Consider the following 18,909-nt stretch of genomic DNA (forward strand, 5'->3'; position numbering starts at 1 on the left):
AGCACAACTAAGGTTTATTCGGGGAAATTAGTTTGTACTTAAATTCTACATTATTTTGGCCTTTCTCAAGGTCTGGGCCTGGCTATTTTGTAAGGTTTTTTACCTATTTAGTTTCTTTGTCTAGATCAAAAAAATGCTAAAATAAAATTGCCTTTTTCGCTAGAATGTCAACTTTGCCATTTTCAAGACATATATAAATTTTTTAAATTAAAATAAAAACGAGTAGTCTTAAATTATTTTATTACACATTCATTACTTAAATTTAAATGTTACATAATTTGATCAAATTATATAAACTGGATTAAACTATACATATATTTAATTTAGATCAGGTACTTAACTAGTTATTTAAAATTTGTTTAATACTTTTTTAGACACTTTTACAAGATATATAGACATAAAAATTATGGTGCAGCGGCACGTGGTTGCTTTGCGCCACTCAGAACAACGAAAGCGGCTTGTGCTTCTTTTTGACGAGCTTGCAAAAGTGCCAGGGTTCCCAAGGGTGTGTCTGTAGAGCTCATCTTTTTCATAAGCTGTAATAAAAATAATAAAAAAAACAATCAAAATAAAAATTTCGAAGAACTCCAATTCACAAGAAATGATTAACATACCCCCTCTTGTTGATTTTGTTTGATACGTTTTTCTTGTTTATTTTTTCCAGGGCCTTTACCGTGAAACTTGTGAGAGAGATAACGAAATGCTTCTTTTGGTGGTAATGGTCTACCATCGTCATCGACATAATCTAACTTAACATTAGGACGAAAACCGTCCTTTTCCCTGAACTCACAAGTGGGCCCTGAATAGCCACGCTCCCTGCGATTCAATTTTTCGTCCTCCCTAAAATTATACAATAACCTTAGTTAGAAATGCAAGCTTAACATTGATCACATATAATCTAAATATATATTCTTACCCGTGAGCTTTGTCATCAATTGAATAATGATGTGCACGCAAGTGGGAAAGACCAGCAGGAGCAGCTCGAGCTTCACGTCCTCTTTCTAAATAACCTTTGCTCAGAGCTAAACGTAAAGCTCCTGCTAAACCTGCACCAACTGCAGGTTCTGCTGCCAAAGCACCACCTCCATCTAAAAAATTCAAATACGTATTAATAATAAATTAATCGTCAAAAAGCTATAAATATGTACGTAACAATTTATCGATGTATTTACCTCTTGTAACATCAACTTGTTGTTCAGTTTCAGTATCCACTGAATTCCAAGCACCCTCAGCTTTATCACTTTCTGCCATCTCAGCTTCTACAGATCGTTCCAATTCCTAATATAAAAAATACATGGTTAAAATTATGATAAAACTTCACTTGGGCGTGAAAAAAGTATTAAAAAAAAAAAAAAAAATACCATTAACTCCTCAGCGTCAACATCCCTGTTGCCAGCCTGACCATAAGTAGGAATATCTCCAAGAGTTCTGCAGAACTCTGCTGTGCTATCTAAAACTATACCACCAGTAAATTCTTCAGTTTCTTCAACTTCTTCCTTTATCGAAGCTACTATATGTTCAAACTGAAATAATAAAAAAAACTTAATAAAGAATAACTTAAAAAAAAAAACTCAATAAAGAAAATTAATAAAGAAAAGAACCTTGGGCAATTTCTGTTGTTCCGCCAATTTAAGTTTTCTCGCTTTAGCAAGTGCTAATTCTAATTCATTGTCTTCTTCTTCTTCTTCTTCAACCTCAGGTTTCAGAATGGAAAAGTTAACTTTTATGTCTGTAAAAAGTTTTATAATAGAATGATAAAGATAAATTATTTTTAGGAAACTACATGATTAAAAAAAAAGGTTACCAGTGTCATCTGTGATTATAACGTCATTATCTTCAATAACTTCTATGTCAGAGCCATCATCTTCAATCTTTGGTTTTTTTCTTATTTTCCCCTGTGAAGTGTGTAAAAATTCAATATATATAAATAATCAATAGACATACTTAATATTTTTTAACATAAATCAATGCGAACCTTCTTCTTTGTTTTTTTGAACTTGGCTTTGATTTCGTCTTCTGTGTAATATTCAGAGGCAATTTTTAAATCAGGTAGTACCAAAGATTCTACACGTTTTGAAGATAGTTTTTCTCTTATCTGCAAGAAAATGATGCAAATTCGAGGTGAAAAAAAAAAAAAAATGTATTTTAATAATGCAAGATTAAAAATTATACCAACCATCATCTTTTTAAACTTTCTGGCTTCTTCTTGATCTTCATCACCAATTACGAAACCTTCAGGCTTTTTTTCACCGTTGATCTCATCGTCGTATTTGCTAAGAATATTTATCTCACGATTTACTCCTAGAAGTTCGATATCATCTGCACCCTCGAAAGGATTGTAACCAGTTTTAGATGCCTTTTTATTCTCATTACTCTGCAAACGAAAATGTATGTAAGTTTCCAAATGTCATATAATTAAGTCCAACTTTTAAAAATTAAATATTTTGTTTATTCACTGGGTAATACTTATACAGTATAAAAATCTGTTAAGTGACCATGTGAAGACGATTTTCTTGGGCCAAATATTCAGATAAAAGGTGCAATTTAAACACATTTCCTTAATAAAATTTTGCCCAAATAACAAACAAATAAAATAAAGTAATGTTGATATACCTTTTTATATCTTTCATCATCTTTCATATTGACATTCATAAGAACGTCATCTCCCTCATCAAGAACTTCACGATCTTCTAGTGTCAGAATAACTTTGTTATCTTCTTCAAAAGCATCTGTGTCATGCAAAACACGCAATCCATGTAAAGATTGAGCAGTGTATGCATTTCTACGATCACCACGCTCTTCTTCCGCAGCTAACTCTCCGACACCAAATTCTGCATCCAATTCATCCAAAATTGCTGCCTATTTAAAGATATAAAATAGTAAGTAAGAAAAGTATGTAAAAAAAATAGGTATTATATAAGAAAAGACTTACTCGTTTAGCAGCGTCTTCTTTTTGTTTAATGATTTCTCGATTTTTTTTCACCCATGCAACAGCATCACCATCTTCATCATCAGAATCAGCTAAGTTTGTAGTAGTCAATAATCTAAAAAATAGTAGGTTTTGAAATAAGATTTTTTTTTTAAATATAAAAACAATAATAGATTTTAAAACATTGTTTCTTCACTGGGTAATACTTGTACAGTACATCACTGTCAAGTGACCATGTGAAGATTTATAATCTCGGTCAAAATTTTAAGGAAAATTCATCGATAAAGAAGAAACCTTGTCTGAATGATTTGACCGGAACGAAATAATAAATATAAATAAATAAAAAAAACTCTTACTTTTGTTCCAACAGTCTCTTCTCTTTTCTTTCAGAAATTTTTGTTCTTAGAGTTTCTTGTTTTTTCTTGGCTGCAATATTATCAGCTGGTTTATGATAAAATTCTCCCAAATCATCTTTAATTTTGCCATCCTCTGAAAAAAAAAAAAAAAAAATATATATATATATTGAAAAAAATGTAAAACCAATTTGTTTAGAATGCTTTTAAAATTTTTAAATTACCAGCACTTGTGTCTTCCGTCAACTGCAATGGTTTAAGTCCCAATTTTGCACGTAGACGATTTGTTTCATCTATCGATAATGAGTCTGATTTAGATCCAGACGCAATTTGATCTGATTCAGAATGTTTTGATCTTTTTTCTGGAGCCGGTGATACTAGATGAGAATCGACAGGGACTTCTTCAACTAAAATGATAGAAAAATTTTGGGTTATTTATTACCCTAGATTTAGGGTCATTTATCACCCCAAAAATTGGGATCTCACAATCAGCCAGGTTTTCACTTTTATCCACATACAGAAATGCATTGGAATGAAAAATACAACTAAGTGACGCTATATTTTTAGTTTCATTACTTGTTTTTATTATTTTAATTATTATATTTTTTTTAAGTGTATTTTTCAAAAATTTAAATGGGAAATCAAAGCGTGAAATAATATTAAATTAAAAAATCTAATTATTAAATGAGTACAGTGTTAAATTATATTTCTAATATGAACGTGTTTCTATGCACGATATTTACATTCGAATGCATGTGTAAAGTTTAATTGCCTTCAAGTTCCAAATCTTTTGATGGTGATGGCGATCAAGTTCCAAAATGGTGAAATTTCCACAACTAATAATCCTTCATTTCGAGGGTGGACGAATCATATTGAAAACGTGGCAGGTGCCGAGATTTAATTGCTGTGACAGATGAAATATCGAATATGTCTTTAAAAATTTACATCTTAAGGGCGAAAGCACATTGAGATGAACAGTCTTGGCTTTGAGTTTAGAAAGTGCGTTCCCAGTAAATTCTTAATTCGTACGATCTTATTATTTCGACTAGTTTCTCCTACATTTCTTCGAATATGGGATTAGCCGTTTATCAATCACTGTCAAGCTTATATCAATACAAGGACAAAATATAACCGAAAACACTGCAGGGGGTGATTTTTGGGATTGCGTACTTCAGGCATGGATGAGCATGCTTGGGTTTTTTTTGCATAATAAAGAGTACCTAAAAAAACACGTGCCACATGCCTCTCTGTGTGATTTCGACCCAAGTCTACCCTGACATCTGTACGTCACTAGCCACTGAACAAATTTTCTGAAGTTCAACTTTAACACACGTGTTTCGTTTATTGCAAACACGTGTTAGCGATAATCGGCTGATTTGTTTTGATTATAACTAGTTTGTCCCGAGCCTTCTTTGTAACTTGTTATACACCTTTTTTTATTGATCTATTGTGGAAAAGTTTTTTTTTTGTTGGATCGATTGCTGCTCACCAATTATGTGAGTTAAAAATATTAAAATAATTTAATTATTAGTACAAGTATGTTTTTTTTAAATTGAAAATACGTGGCGTTGAGGCGCGCGCTTTCTACAAACGCGTGGCGATCAAGTCCATTTTCTATAAAATTTCTTTCGAGTTGTCACAAGGCTCAGAATGATTTTTCCCAGTTCCCAGCCTCCTGGACACATGCATATTGGGTGGGTGCACGTTAAAATGGTGAGCGACGAAAGCTTCAGGTGTAGTTCATGTATCAATTCCTTTTCAAACCAACCCGTCGACAGCAAAAATGTATTAATTCGTTTCCAAATCAATGGATACAATACGAGTCATTAAGGAAGCGAACAAGCGACCAACTCAAAAGTCTTCCAATCCAACCAAAGATAATTTGATAAAAATGTGGCCGTGCGTTGAATACCTCATGGTGTTGTGTGAAATCTATAATCCCCGGTCGACACTTTCGGTATCCACAGTGGTCTGCACCGTCTGAAACGAGGAACAGAAACAGCCATTAAACTGTCCAAAGACGCCAACTGACGACAGAATAGACTTGCCAACGATTCGACCACAATACGTGTTCGGCGTTGGCAAATCTGGGGCGGTGGCTGTCGAGGTTATGTCGTGTGGCGTCACATGACGGCAATGAGGTAATGTAAACAAAAGTAGTGGCAATATTGGCAACGAGTGCTCACCGTCGGAGGATCTGCGTCTGCGCTGCTTGCGGTGGCGGCGGCGCTCCACTTCCGGTTGCGGCTGCGACTGCGACTGCGACTGCGATTGCGATTGCGATTGCGATTGCGACAGCGATTGCGAGGGGAGTCCCGGGGGCGAAGGCGAGTGGCGGCGCCTCTTGCGGGCATCCCGAGCGCGGGTGAGGGTGCGGGTGCGGGACTCCGACCTGGACCGAGATCGAGACCGAGACGATCGCTTGTGCTTCTTACTCGACCCCATGCTCGATTCGATCTGCGGTTTGCTGCGACGCCGACACGTCCGCGCTCTGACTATGCAGTGGGCACCGGAACTGGCACGACTCCCGTAACACTCGAAACTACGCCCATTATGCGATGGTCTCGATCATTATTCATTAATGCGACGTTGTATCTTCATTTTTATACCTTAAATTCGTCACTTTCCGTATGTTAAATTAGTTCAATTAGAAATTCCCACATATGCCAATGACTCAAACAAAATATTTCTTATATCAAAATAAAAGTGGAAAATATATTTTGTATACACCTTATTGATATTATATAAAAGCTCCTCTTTGTCAGAAATGTTGATGTCTGCAGAATGACCGGTGAATGTGTTAACCATCTTTATATTAACAGATCCGTCCTTTGAGGACCACGAGAAGGTGGGAGCTGAAACCTTACCAGGAATTGATAGAAAAGGTTTTAGTTAGTAAAATATGGAAATTCATTTATAAATAAATAAATAATTGTAAATTTATCAATATTTAGACAGATATATCTACAAAAAAATAAAAAGGTACACAAAATTATATTGTACTAGTGTTGTACTACATGGAATATCATTGCATGGGTTATGGCATATTAAGTTATTAATTAGAAAAAAATTATAAGAAATGTGTCGGTTCAGTGTTTAATCAGTTCAGTGAAAAAAAAAGGTAAAAACTACCTATGTACCTACATGGGTGCACCTCACGGGATCGAATGTGAAATGTAAATATCGGAAGGCAAAGATCGAAAATCGAAAGATCTTAAGTCGAAAGATCAAAAAAATAGGGTGCATGGTAAACGGTACATACTCACTTAATTTGCGCGAGCAGGATACAACAAGAACAAGAAGAAGCAGTTTTTCGTGCATTTCACATTCGATCCCGTGGGGTAGACCCGTACCTATATACATATAAACAATAGAAAAATTTAATTAATTAAATTTTCAATAGATGGCGCTTAATGCTCGGAGACTAATTTGCCTAGCAGAATATATAGACGGTTTTTGTTGATCTGTTATTTTGTTCGTATTATATTCGTATGTTTTGTTGGCAGTGTTTTAACTGTGACGTACATATGTGGAATCGAAACTATTATTATAATACGGCGAGAGTTATCTTACTCAGACACACAGAATAGCGATATCATATATATGATTATACGTATAATTCACCTGTTTGTTTGTAAATTTATAAAGGGTGAACATCATTTACGAGTGTTTAAAAATGTAATTATAACGTACATTCTATTGGAAAAATATGTCTAATCAAAGTTGGATGACTTTCAAAATTAATGTCAAAGATTTATTTAAACGTTGTATTTATTAAAAGAGTAGCTTTATAATTTTAACAAGAGAAAATTCATTAATTGTATAATTAATATCAATTTTATTTAAAATCTCATTTTCAATTGAAATTAAAGTTAAATTATTTAAACGATTTTGCACCATTGTAAATAATCGAACGCTGGAAATCAATATCTATGAGTTGAAATGGACCCCGTTCAACTAATATTTGTGCATCATGTGCGGAAATACTTGCTGGCCATATACCTGAATCGTTTGATGATAAAAAAGTTTTATCTAGTTCGGACTCACTTATGCTTACATTAAAATTATCGTTAAATGCAGATATTGGGAAAATCATATCACGCATCGGATTAATTGGGCCAGAAATCGAAATAATTGGGTTAGAAATTGGATTAACCGTGTCAGATATTGGGATAACCGGCTTAGCAATTGAAAGGACCAGGTCAAAAATCAAATAAATGGAATAAAAAATTGGAATAATCGAAACGGGCATTGGAATTATCTGGACAGGCGTCGGATTGATCGGGCTAGAAATCGAATTAATTGGATCAGAAATTGGAGTAACCGGGTTGGAAATCGGGTCTGATGATAATGGTAATTCGAATACTGTATTATATAACGGTTGATGTCGATGTATATTTTAAATGGTTCGGTGATTATTAGTCAAATGTGAACCGGTCACAGGACAACTGGTCGCTCTAGATCGGTCACTCGTGATCATCCGTCACGCTTAAACTGGTCACACCCGAAAATTGGTCACGAAAAAACTGGTCACACCCAAAAATTAAAAATTGGTCGAATTTTTGGGTGTGACCAGTTTTTTCGTGACCAGTTTTAGTGTGACGGGTGATCACGAGTGACCGATCTAGAGCGATTGGTTGTCCTGTGACTGGTTCACATATGACTAGTAGTCCGTTTACCCTTTAAATATTGGAAAAGGGGATCATACAGTTTTTCATTGTTTTTCAGTTTGTCTATTCTTTGTCGTAGATAATATGCTCCAGGACGACCTTTTGTTACAAACCTCTTTTTATTCTCTCTGACATCTATGGAACATTAATATTAAATTATATGACTATTTTCAATGTGGTAAATAAAATTATTATATTACGATAAACAATATTTAATTTAGCAAATGATTGATTAAAGTAAAAAACGATAAAATGTATAAATGATAAACGATATAAAATGTAAAATACTCGAAGAGAAACATCATATGTAACAGATTTAGTTGCTATTTCGAAATCGGCCGCTTTCAATAAATACGTCCATATTATTATTAACTGAAAACTTACTTAAAAATGAGAATATATAATATAACAACTATCAAAAAGAACCATTGCATATAAAATGATTTTTATTATAAAGAAAAGATACTTAATTTTAGACAAAATAAAAAATATATGCATGCGAATAGTACAATAATCTTACCTTGGGATAAATATTGTGTAAGGGATATACATAGTGTTGAAAATTTTAATCACAATAAAAACTAAGCAGAAAAACAGACAAAAAACCAAAACGTTTAGTTCTGAGCAGGACTAGATATAGTTCTGTGGCGGCTCGCTATACGACATGGTTGAGTTTGGTCGCCTTCCTGCGAGTGGGGACCAACTCGATTGTGTTCGGAGCTAGCTACTGACTGCCTTCAGCTGTCATAAATAAAACATGTGCATTAACATGCCAGTCGTCTCATTCGTTCATCCCCCATAACTGGTGACCCCCGACATCGAGCCACGCAGCCTCGATTAATTCAGCATGCCGCTCATCCCTGCCTCGCCGAGCCAGGCGGGAAAGCTACCCGCCGCGCCGCCATCGCCATCGACACAGCACGCCGCGGCCCGCGGGTGACAATAAACGAGCAGACACGGCTACCTACCTACCTACCGACTGGAGTCCAGCCACAACGTCGATGACAGGTGCTTAATAAAAATGGGGGAGCGAATGAGACGACGATCTTGACAGCTGGATGTGGAGTCATGCGCGATCCAGTACACATAAAACGGTCATCCAGCACCACAAGACATACACCACCTCAGCACCATCATCATCATCAAGGCCCCGTCCGTCCTCACGAGCGTCGTCACGCCGGACGGGCGGCAGTGCCACAACACCTCCACGAGCCACAACGACTAACGATCCAGCTCGGAGTATCATCAACCACATCGATGCCCCCGCCGCCCCACCAACCGACATCAGCCTCGGAAGAGCGGCGCCGGCGTAGCATCGCATCGGCGCGACTTTTTGTAAAAAAGGTTCGGCAAACCTTTAACAATGCATTTACAACATTTGAACAATAAACGGCACCTTGGTTATCCTACCTCTAACAATAAAACAACTCAAATGCACTTTAAAAAGTACGATGCATAGACATAGATATAAATTCTACATCTATGGTATGATTTGTACTATGTCCTGTTTCGTATTTTTTAAGGAATATAATTTTTTTGATTCTTATTTCTTATTCCGCCTGTGTGCTTTGAACACATTTGTACATATGTATGGTAGGGGTAGGCCTGAATTGATACGAATTGAATCTTCACTGGTTAGATTCGATGTTTCCGTCATCTTACCAGTTGTCGACAGCACAAAATATTTCGACTTTTTTTTCGATAATGTTTGAGCTCTTTTTGATCTATAATTGTTTTCATTTGATGGAACCCCAATTTGAGCCGGCTTCTTTTAAAATCTCATTTCAAGTGTCATTGCTTGTCGACGTGCTCAAATCGTTGTAGATTTTATCAACGATTCTGCTGATATACAATTAATTGATGAACCTTGTAAGAATTTTGCCCAAAGCATGAAATTCAACAAAACAAAATATATGTACTTACTTCGAAATCATAAAACCTTTTTTAAGTAGCTTATTACTAGAGGTAGGATAGTCACAGTGCTATCCATTGTTCGGCAAACCTTTAACAATGCATTTACAACCTTTTGAAGAATACACGGCCCCCTCAGGCTCCGGTGTCTACTTATTACAGCGATTCCTTTCCTGGCTTAGACCATCCTACTCAAAAGTAACATAAGAAATAACCGACCTCATTAGTATTCATTGATCATAGTATTTCATTAATCATTAAGTTCATAATATTTTCGAAATGCATGTCCCCGGGACTAGGTATACAATATGAAAGTGACCATTCGCCCTATTATCCATGCAAAAAATAAGTCCTTTTTTTTTTTGTTTAATACGTCCTTTAGGCACTATGCATACAATTTATGGCGAAGTGCTTTTAACAAGATTTTTTTATAATATACTTACTTTTTTATGTCTGATAAAACTGTAGTGATGTTCAAAGATGCACGTGCTGTCTCTTTTACATTTTTTGGAGAGCTTTGTGTAGAAGGTAGAAAAAATGTGTGTATTGGGCATCGATCAATTGAAAAATCTCAAAAACAATAGCCAATAAAAAACTTATTACGGAATCGGAATCAACACTATGAATTTAGTCGAAATGTATAATAATAATATTTTTGGCACAAAATTTGTGGTCATTTTTTTTCTAAAATAAGAATAAAATTTGCATGAAATCGACAATCCTCCCTTTATCTTTATCTTCAATTACGATGTTTTTTGGAAGAAATGAAATGAATAAAGAGCGATTAACAGTCCTCACAATGAAACAAGTTTCTTTTATAAAAACATAAAATTTCAAAATATTTTATGGCTCTATGGAGATTGGATATGTCTACTCAAATTCTAGTGTTCGAGGAAATCTGGTATATAGGGGCTGTCGTAATGCGTACAAGGGTCTTCCTTTGTCCTTCAATTTTTTTGCTCGTAAATGGTTGGGTTGGAAAGGTTCAAATAGGTGCCGAAGTTTTCAATTCGTTTGTGGGCTTTAGAATCTTCCTTTCTTACCTGTTTTCAAACGTACGTCTTTAAATCTCACTAGTATCATGCGCGATATGCATTTATCGGTAATTGGATTATTAGTCACATTGCTGTGGTCACAAAGACAATTTTTGGCATTAAAATCGTGAATACGCAATATTTGGCACTCAAGTTCTCGTTAGTATGATGGACTTTTCGTCTGCCAGATGTTCCGTTATAGAAATATATACCAGTGCTTTGTGACCAGTAATCACGGAACCGGTTTTATCAATGAAATACCAATATATGTAGACGTTGACTTGTTCTCCATCTCGTGGAGATGTCAAATGATCATTTTCATTATTAATTGACCCATATTATTTTTTATTTCTAGTATTTTTGTTCATATTATTTTTTAGTTGTATTTATTTTGTTTTCTTTTTTTATTTCCGGGCATAGTGACGCATTGGGACAACCTAAAAAGTCACTACGGTCTAATTTTAATTTTGGAATAAATACAAAATAACAAATCTTTTCGACCGATAGAAATCGACATTTTATTTAGGGTTTATTTATTTAAAAAAACGGAAACATACATTATTACAATTTTATAAATAACATTGACATACATATGTAGATAGCTTGGAAAGATCAATTGCTCTATACGAATGTTTCGGCTACAGACAATACGAGTCCAAGTAAATTAAAACGACACCCTGAAACTACGCATTCTGTATACGTTGCTAAACCCATAGAATATTTTCAAAGAAAATTAGATCAGTTAAATAAACAGAAGCAAATAAATAGTTTCTGTTCCATTAAATGCACTGCTACTATAGTACAATGTGTCTTATATTACATATTAATATTTACTAAATACTCGAGAATATTTTCTGTATTTGTTGGTTACGTACGGTTGCTGGGACGTCCAGAGTCTAGATTCTAGACCCAGCTAGCCAGAGAAATATTATAATAACATTTATAAATGATAAATGTTATTATAACTAGAGGTAGGACCGGAAGCGTGCTTTTTCCAGGAAACAGGGCAAATTACAAAGCTAGAGAAAAATAAAAAAAGGTTCATCATAAAAATGAACAAAGCACGGCGAACAATGAACAATGAACTTCGCAAAGTTGGTCCGCTCTTTAATTATAACATTTCTCTGGATCTAGCCCTTATTCTTGGCTTACAAACATATTGTGGACAATGATAATAATTTGTAAGTCGTAAATTTTGGTAGCAAAGGCCCTTTTCGAGACTTCAAGTTTGGGGGGCATCAAGCGCGCTCTCATTTTCAATGTATTTCAACCGGAAGCACGCCGTCTATTGTTCCATTATTGTAAATGCTTTGTAAAAAAGGTTCGGCAAACCTTTAACAATGCATTTACAACATGTGAACAATGAACAGCGCACTCTGGGTCCGCTCTTTAGTGATAAACCTTCGTTGTTATACATTGTGTAAACCCATATGACGACGTTTCTGTAATTCAGAACGGTATCGCAACGTTCGACAAAGTCGAATTGATAGATGAGAAAAGTAAACAAACAATGGCTACGTCCACACTACCGATATCTACACCTGATACACCCGATATTTAGGAATTTTTCTATAACCAGTTCCTAGATAGTAACCACAGGTTCATGGGCGCCAGCAGGGGGGGGGGGGGCACTTGTCGCCCCCTGGATTGATTGAAAATAGGCAAATAATGTTATTTTTATTTTAAATCCCTTCGTGTTAGCATAAATAAAGAGTGGAGAGACAGAACGTTGGCCAGCCAAGTTGGTAGCCAAGATTTCATCGACTTGTTACCTTTTACAAAATTTTATCCGAGTGTCAGGTATGCCTTACTAGTTTTGCTAACATTACCAGCAACAACATGTACGGTGGAGCGATCGTTCAGTACATTACGTCGTGTAAAAACATGGCTTAGATCTACAATATCAGATGAACGTCTGTCTGGATTGTGCATGTTAAGCGTACACAGAGACAAAGTGAACTGCAACAAAAAATACTTTATGGACAAAATTGTAGATATGTTTGGTAGCGATAACAGGCGACTTCAGTTCTTGTTTAAAGAATAAATTTTATATTTAAATTTATGTTGTAATATTTTTTGTTATATATGTTACACCGAATCCATGAAATTGTCTATTACAAGCATTCGGCAAGAGAATTGCCGAATGCGTGAAAAATGCAAGCATGTTGCCCAGTTCACGGATTCCGTAAATTCTTTGCCGAATGCGTGAACTGAACAGCGTGTTATATTACAACCAGGTGTCAAAGTGACAGCTGAATAAGGATGTTTAATATAGTTTAATTTACATATTATTATGTATAAAATGACTACATACATATGTTTCACTGTTAAAATATTGATCAAAATGTATAAAAATGGCATTAATTTATGTTTAAGTCATATGAGATGATCGAAACATATGTATGTAGTCATATTATACATAATAATATGTAAATTAAACATCCTCATTCAGCTGTCACTTTGACACTTGTCCACGCTGTCCAGTTCTAAAAAACAACACCGGAGCGCTGCGGTCTATTCGCCGACTCCATGTTTTGAGCAGATAAATTCTTGCCGAATACACGCATTCGCCAAAAAATTTGCCAAATCGGTGAACTGGGCAACATGCTTGCATTTTTCACGCATTCGGCAATTCTCTTGCCGAATGCGTGTAATAGACAATTTCACGGATTCGGTGTAACATATACATATATTGTGTTCATAAAAAAATTGTTGCTACAGTATGCCCTTCATTACTACAGTGTCCTGTCCGTTCGTTCACCATACAAATACGCTACAGTAAATTAAAACTACATTAAAACATTACTAAAAATATAAAAATTTTGCCCCCCCTTAGAAAATTTTCTGCAGGCGCCCATGCACAGGTTGTAATATGGGAACTGGATATGGAAAAATTACTAAATATCGGGTGTAGATATCGCTAGTGTGGTCGTAGCCAATAGATCGAGTTCGGTGTTGCCAGCGCGGGGACAAAGAGAGCTGGTGTGCGGTGTCGAGGGAGGGAGGCGGGGGTCGGAGTAGGGGAGGGGCGCTACCAGCTGCGGAAGCAACGAACTGCACGGCGCAGAGCGGGGGACGGGGATCGGGGATCGGTGTGGGTGCGTGGGTGTACACTGTGATTCACTGTAAGTTCGCCTAATGCAATTCACCTAATTCGAGTATACCTAAGCGAGTTGGTCGAATATCAACATACCGAACGACGACCATACCTAATGTCATACATACCTAACTGCAGTTTACCTAATACAAATTGATCGAATGAAGGTTGTTTTACGTTGACGGATAGATGGCACTTTTGCATTGATAATTTCAAGATTATTTAAAACAAAATAAAATATTAAGTTGTATTTTAAAATTTATATTTTATTAATAGATGAAGTCGATCACTGTTTTTAAAAAATGTGCGTGTTTGGCTGTGTATTTTAGTAATAATTCAAACACCATTAAATATCTTTGAAACTGAAACACTGAAACTTTTTACTGTGTAATAAAATTTTAATCGTTGCGCTATAATTTTTTTTTTCATTTTCAAATCTGCCGGAAGTAGCATTATTTTTCTTTGAATTATTATATATCCTAGACCGTGTATCGAACTGAAATTTTATATCTATAACTTGTATTAACTTGTACGCTCGAACTTACACTATTTTTTGGACTTATTAATTAAATGTCTACTCTTATCGAAAAAATATAGTCCTTCAATTAATATTACATAAATAATAAATAATCAATAAGTTTTATAAACCGGAAACGAGCCTTTTATTACATACAAATCTCAAAAATGATGCGACTGCTGCTGCCGATGCTGCTGATTTTTTCGAAACTATTGGATACTCACATTAAACTAATAGTTGATAGTGTCATGCCGACTCGAATTGCAAGTCAAGTGCCGTTTTATTAAGTGATAAGCAATACTGTGTTACATTCATTGAAAGCCTACGTTCTATAAATCATATTCATTAAGTAGATAGAAGAAACGGAATTCAGCGAAGAAATGTCATACGATGAACACTTACCATTTTACATATCGACTAATTCCGATAAGTCATATTTTAAATCCATTGTCATATGAAATAATTATTATATATGGGATAGATGAAACATATTGTGACTAATCAGAATATATTACAACAGGTAAATACACTTTTACTATACATATGTACTCTGTTAATATTTTTCTTATATAGATATATACTTTTTACCCGAACACTAGAAAAAGTCAAAGATTTGTGGAAACATTGTGTTTCATTTGATACTTACTCTAGAGAACAGCTGGCATTGTTATCATTAACAATCTTTGAGTTTTACTGAACAACATTTCAAATCTATTTTCAAACAAGAAATCGAACGGAAATAAACTAGAAAATATATATCACTCTTTATCTTCCGGCGACAATTCGTCTTAGATTGTAGAAGACAAGAGTCTCCACTTGCTGAAGTTAAAAATTATAAAGAAAAAGTAAATATATATTAATTATTTAAATAATGGGAATAAAAAGTACACAGTAAAATTTTTTAAATTGAAAGAAATAGAGTCTTTTGAAATTTTTTTAATACACAATAGTTATGACAAATATTAATAAACACGAAAACACAGTATTTAATGAATGGTCTGGTATACAAATATTTAAAATATAAAAAAACTCATGGTGTGGTGATTTATTGGCAGTCTTTTCACTACACAATAACCATGAGCGGTGACACATCACTTGCAAAACTTGATTTTAAGTGGCAGCCATTACATAACAATTCATTCCACAATAACAACAATTCAAAACAACATATCAATTCGGAAATCAACGAAAACACAGTATTTAATCATTGGTCTCGTATACAAATATTTAAAATATAAAAAAAACTCATGGGGTGGCGATTTATGCAATAGTATTAAAGCTAATCAGTCTTTTCACTACACAATAACCATGAAAAGTTATAAACCCCTGATATGATATACATATGTAGTGTTTGTGTCCTTTTGATGTTGTCGATTTTATATGCTAAAAAATCAATTCACTATATTAAAAAAAAAAAATTATACTTTCTCGAGAATTTTCCACGATTTGTCCGATATATTTTTGTGCTGGCCACCCCAGACTGACTGACAGTCGCGCGCCAACGGCTTCGGCATAAACACGTAGTTTTTGTCGCCACCGAAATCACCAGCTCGGCCACTGGTGATGGGTTGTGACGATAGTTGGAGACCAGCGACCAGCGACCAGCGACCAGCTCCAGTATCGCCAGTATAGCGGTGTGCGCCAGAGGAAGCAGTTGTCTGCAGAGGGTCTGTCTCAGTTGTCGTCCAGAAGGCAGCTACTCAACAACTCGTAGCCAGCTACGCGTGGCTAACCTCAAAAGGCACGCGTGCTTTCTGCTTTCTTTGTTTACTCCCCCCCTTTCCTCGGTTGCTCTGCTTGATCTCTGTATAACTTATACAAAATACAGTCGCAATACATAAACAGATTTACGCCCTGTTTTCATTGGTTTACAATTTCCTCCCTTTTTTCCACATCACGCATCCCACGCACACTACGAAGGAGAAAGGGACAGCAGAGCAGCCGACATCTTAAATTAAAAAATAGCAACTAACATATAGGTACTTTTATAATATTTCTGATAGATTTTTAACTCATTAAAATATATTTTTAAGATCTTTTTTTTTAATTTGTCATAGGACCCAGAATTAATTTTCCCAGGGCCCAGGATATTGCGATACTGGCCAATCAAAATATGTACACGAATGTTGAATTAATTATACCTCCCACTTTAGATACGGTGGGACTGATTTTTCATTCTATTCATATTTTAATTCATACTCTATCATCATTACCTATAAGTAATTATAATCACTGATGATGTTATATTATTATGAATGTGATATCACTCAGGAGATAAATTATTCACATCAATAAAATCATAATGAAACTGTGTAAATAATACGTTCTTGAACTAGTACAATTATTTATAATGCTGTATTGTTTTAGATGCAGATACCATTAATAATACTGCAGATTGTTTATCCTACCAGAACAGTGAAAATGTTGTAAAAGTACTTAAAAGAAGACCAGGAAATCGAATACGGTGGACTAGAGAAATTCATATCTAAATATAAGGGACAACCCGTGTCTGCAAAAAACCCTAACATCTGGATTGCTCAAAATGTCGGATTTTGGTATTCAGATAACTTCTCCATTGAAAAATCAAAATATTTTTTGCAATGCATACTCAAGTCTTGTTGATTCTGCACGGCAAAAGTCGTACATTTGTTCTATAGTCAAAATGAAGCCTTTTTTACGAGGCTCTTTTTTATCATTTAAATGTACTTTTGTTATACTCATAATGAACATTTCAAGAAAATATATAATATGCAACTTTTATTTGTGCTGAAATGTAACATGTCAAAATTCAATACTTTCATATATACAGTTATATTGTATGCCAAATCACTCCATAAAACTTGAAATAATTCATACCATTAATAATTCATTTAGAATATTGTACTTTAGAAAAATGCCAAATTCACTATTTTATTTAATGTAATAATTAAACGCTAGCAAAGCTTTCCCGCAGTTGTTCTCACCAACCACAACCATTAATATGAAGTACACGTATGATTTAAGTGAAGTTATATTTCGCAATTGCAATCACATTATCTTAGAATAGCACGAAACATTTCATTACTCAATATAATCAATTTCACCCTACTTATTTTATTTATTAAGTTTTGATAACATGGGAACAATTAAGGTAATGATTTTTTTTTTTAGACATTGGAAAACTATTTCTGAAGAGGAAAGGGTTGGAATAACTGTGGAAACTACTGAGGACCCGTTGGTCCTACTCATCGAGCCAAGAATATCCTAAATTTGTTGTTAGTAGATTTATGCGACAACTAATGGAACAGTATCACATTTGTGTTAGCAAAATTTGATATGGGAGCTGTTTCGTTCACAGTTATCGTCGCAGGGAGGCAATCTGCGTTAGAGAATATGTCAAGATTAAAAATGCTGAATTCCATAATTTATTGATAAATATTACTTATACTATGCTACTTTTAAATTTTTCGTTCTAGTATATTTAGAACTGAAATTTGGATTTAATGTACGTTTAGAATCCTAGCTCCACGCTTGAAACCCAATTATAAATGTGATATTAAATTCTGAACTAAAAAAGGATTTCGAAAAAATATGCGGCTTCAAATTTTTAAACTCTTTCCAATGTTAAATTTTATTTATCGCTGTGTGAATGAGCTGATAAGCATTAAATTTTGTGCGAAACAATTAGACATGTCACAAGCTACAGTTATTGATTGAAATCATTATTTACTTAGGGTCTGTGTGGTGTCACTAATAGAACAACCAAATACCATGATCGGTGGAGAAGAGATGGTCATTGAAATTAGCAAACGTCTTTTCGTTTATATACGTACCAAATTTTTTGTAAAAAACTTCTATAGCTTCACACAAGAGTATTTTTATTACATGACTTGATACAATAGTCAATTTTCTTTAACGTTAGTTGTTTTACATATTGATTATTCATATATTGAAAAGAATATATGTGTTCTGTGTTGTCTGTAATAAGTTGACCATCTGTAATACCACTCATGAGTTTTTATTATATGAAAATGTTTATTATAAATTGGTTTATTTCTGTAACTTGATTAATAAATTATTTATTATTTATTGTATTGCTTGTTTCTTGTCTTGCTATTATTGTTTATATTTCATTGTGTTTTGCAATCTACGTATAAATTACTAACTGATTTATATTTGTTATGTATTCATCATAATTTATATTTATTACGTATATTTAAAATTATTAATTATTTATTATGGAAATTGTATCAATCGTAGAAATTGTACTAGTCTGTCTATTATACATGCGTTTTCTTCTCACCTTCTTTTAATATTGATGATTGGAAAGCCAATTTTAATATATGTACAATAAAAAAAATCTGTATATCTTTTTTGATTCCTTTTTATTACTTTGTTTTATCATAAATTTTATTGTAA

The 18,909-nt window shown here is 34.3% G+C and overlaps 1 protein-coding gene across 1 annotated transcript; it reads right to left on the minus strand.

Moving 5' to 3' along the window:
- Positions 1-277: 277 nt before the first annotated feature.
- Positions 278-6,024, minus strand: LOC143909681 (U4/U6.U5 tri-snRNP-associated protein 1). Its single transcript, XM_077427775.1, has 14 exons — positions 5,469-6,024; positions 3,507-3,689; positions 3,286-3,418; positions 2,933-3,044; positions 2,614-2,859; positions 2,177-2,374; positions 1,976-2,095; positions 1,805-1,895; positions 1,602-1,729; positions 1,362-1,523; positions 1,173-1,278; positions 917-1,088; positions 615-840; positions 278-536 (listed from the first exon to the last, which is right to left on the minus strand). Exons 1-14 carry the CDS (start codon positions 5,725-5,727, stop codon positions 405-407), a joined length of 2,268 nt encoding a protein of 755 aa, XP_077283901.1. The 5' UTR covers positions 5,728-6,024; the 3' UTR covers positions 278-404.
- Positions 6,025-18,909: the final 12,885 nt, after the last annotated feature.

This window comes from Arctopsyche grandis, chromosome 3 (genome assembly GCF_051622035.1).
Source record: "Arctopsyche grandis isolate Sample6627 chromosome 3, ASM5162203v2, whole genome shotgun sequence".
Classification (NCBI taxonomy): Eukaryota; Metazoa; Arthropoda; class Insecta; order Trichoptera; family Hydropsychidae; genus Arctopsyche; species Arctopsyche grandis.

What these genes read in the sequence shown, in the direction of transcription:
- LOC143909681 (XM_077427775.1), bottom strand. Translation starts at nt 5,727, where the DNA reads ATGGGGTCGAGTAAGAAGCACAAGCGATCGTCTCGGTCTCGATCTCGG. An exon ending in ATGATGAAAGATATAAAAAG is followed by an intron (nt 2,375 to 2,613) that starts GTATATCAACAT and finishes TTTCGTTTGCAG; the next exon opens with AGTAATGAGAATAAAAAGGC. An exon ending in ACAAGTTGATGTTACAAGAG is followed by an intron (nt 1,089 to 1,172) that starts GTAAATACATCG and finishes TGAATTTTTTAG; the next exon opens with ATGGAGGTGGTGCTTTGGCA.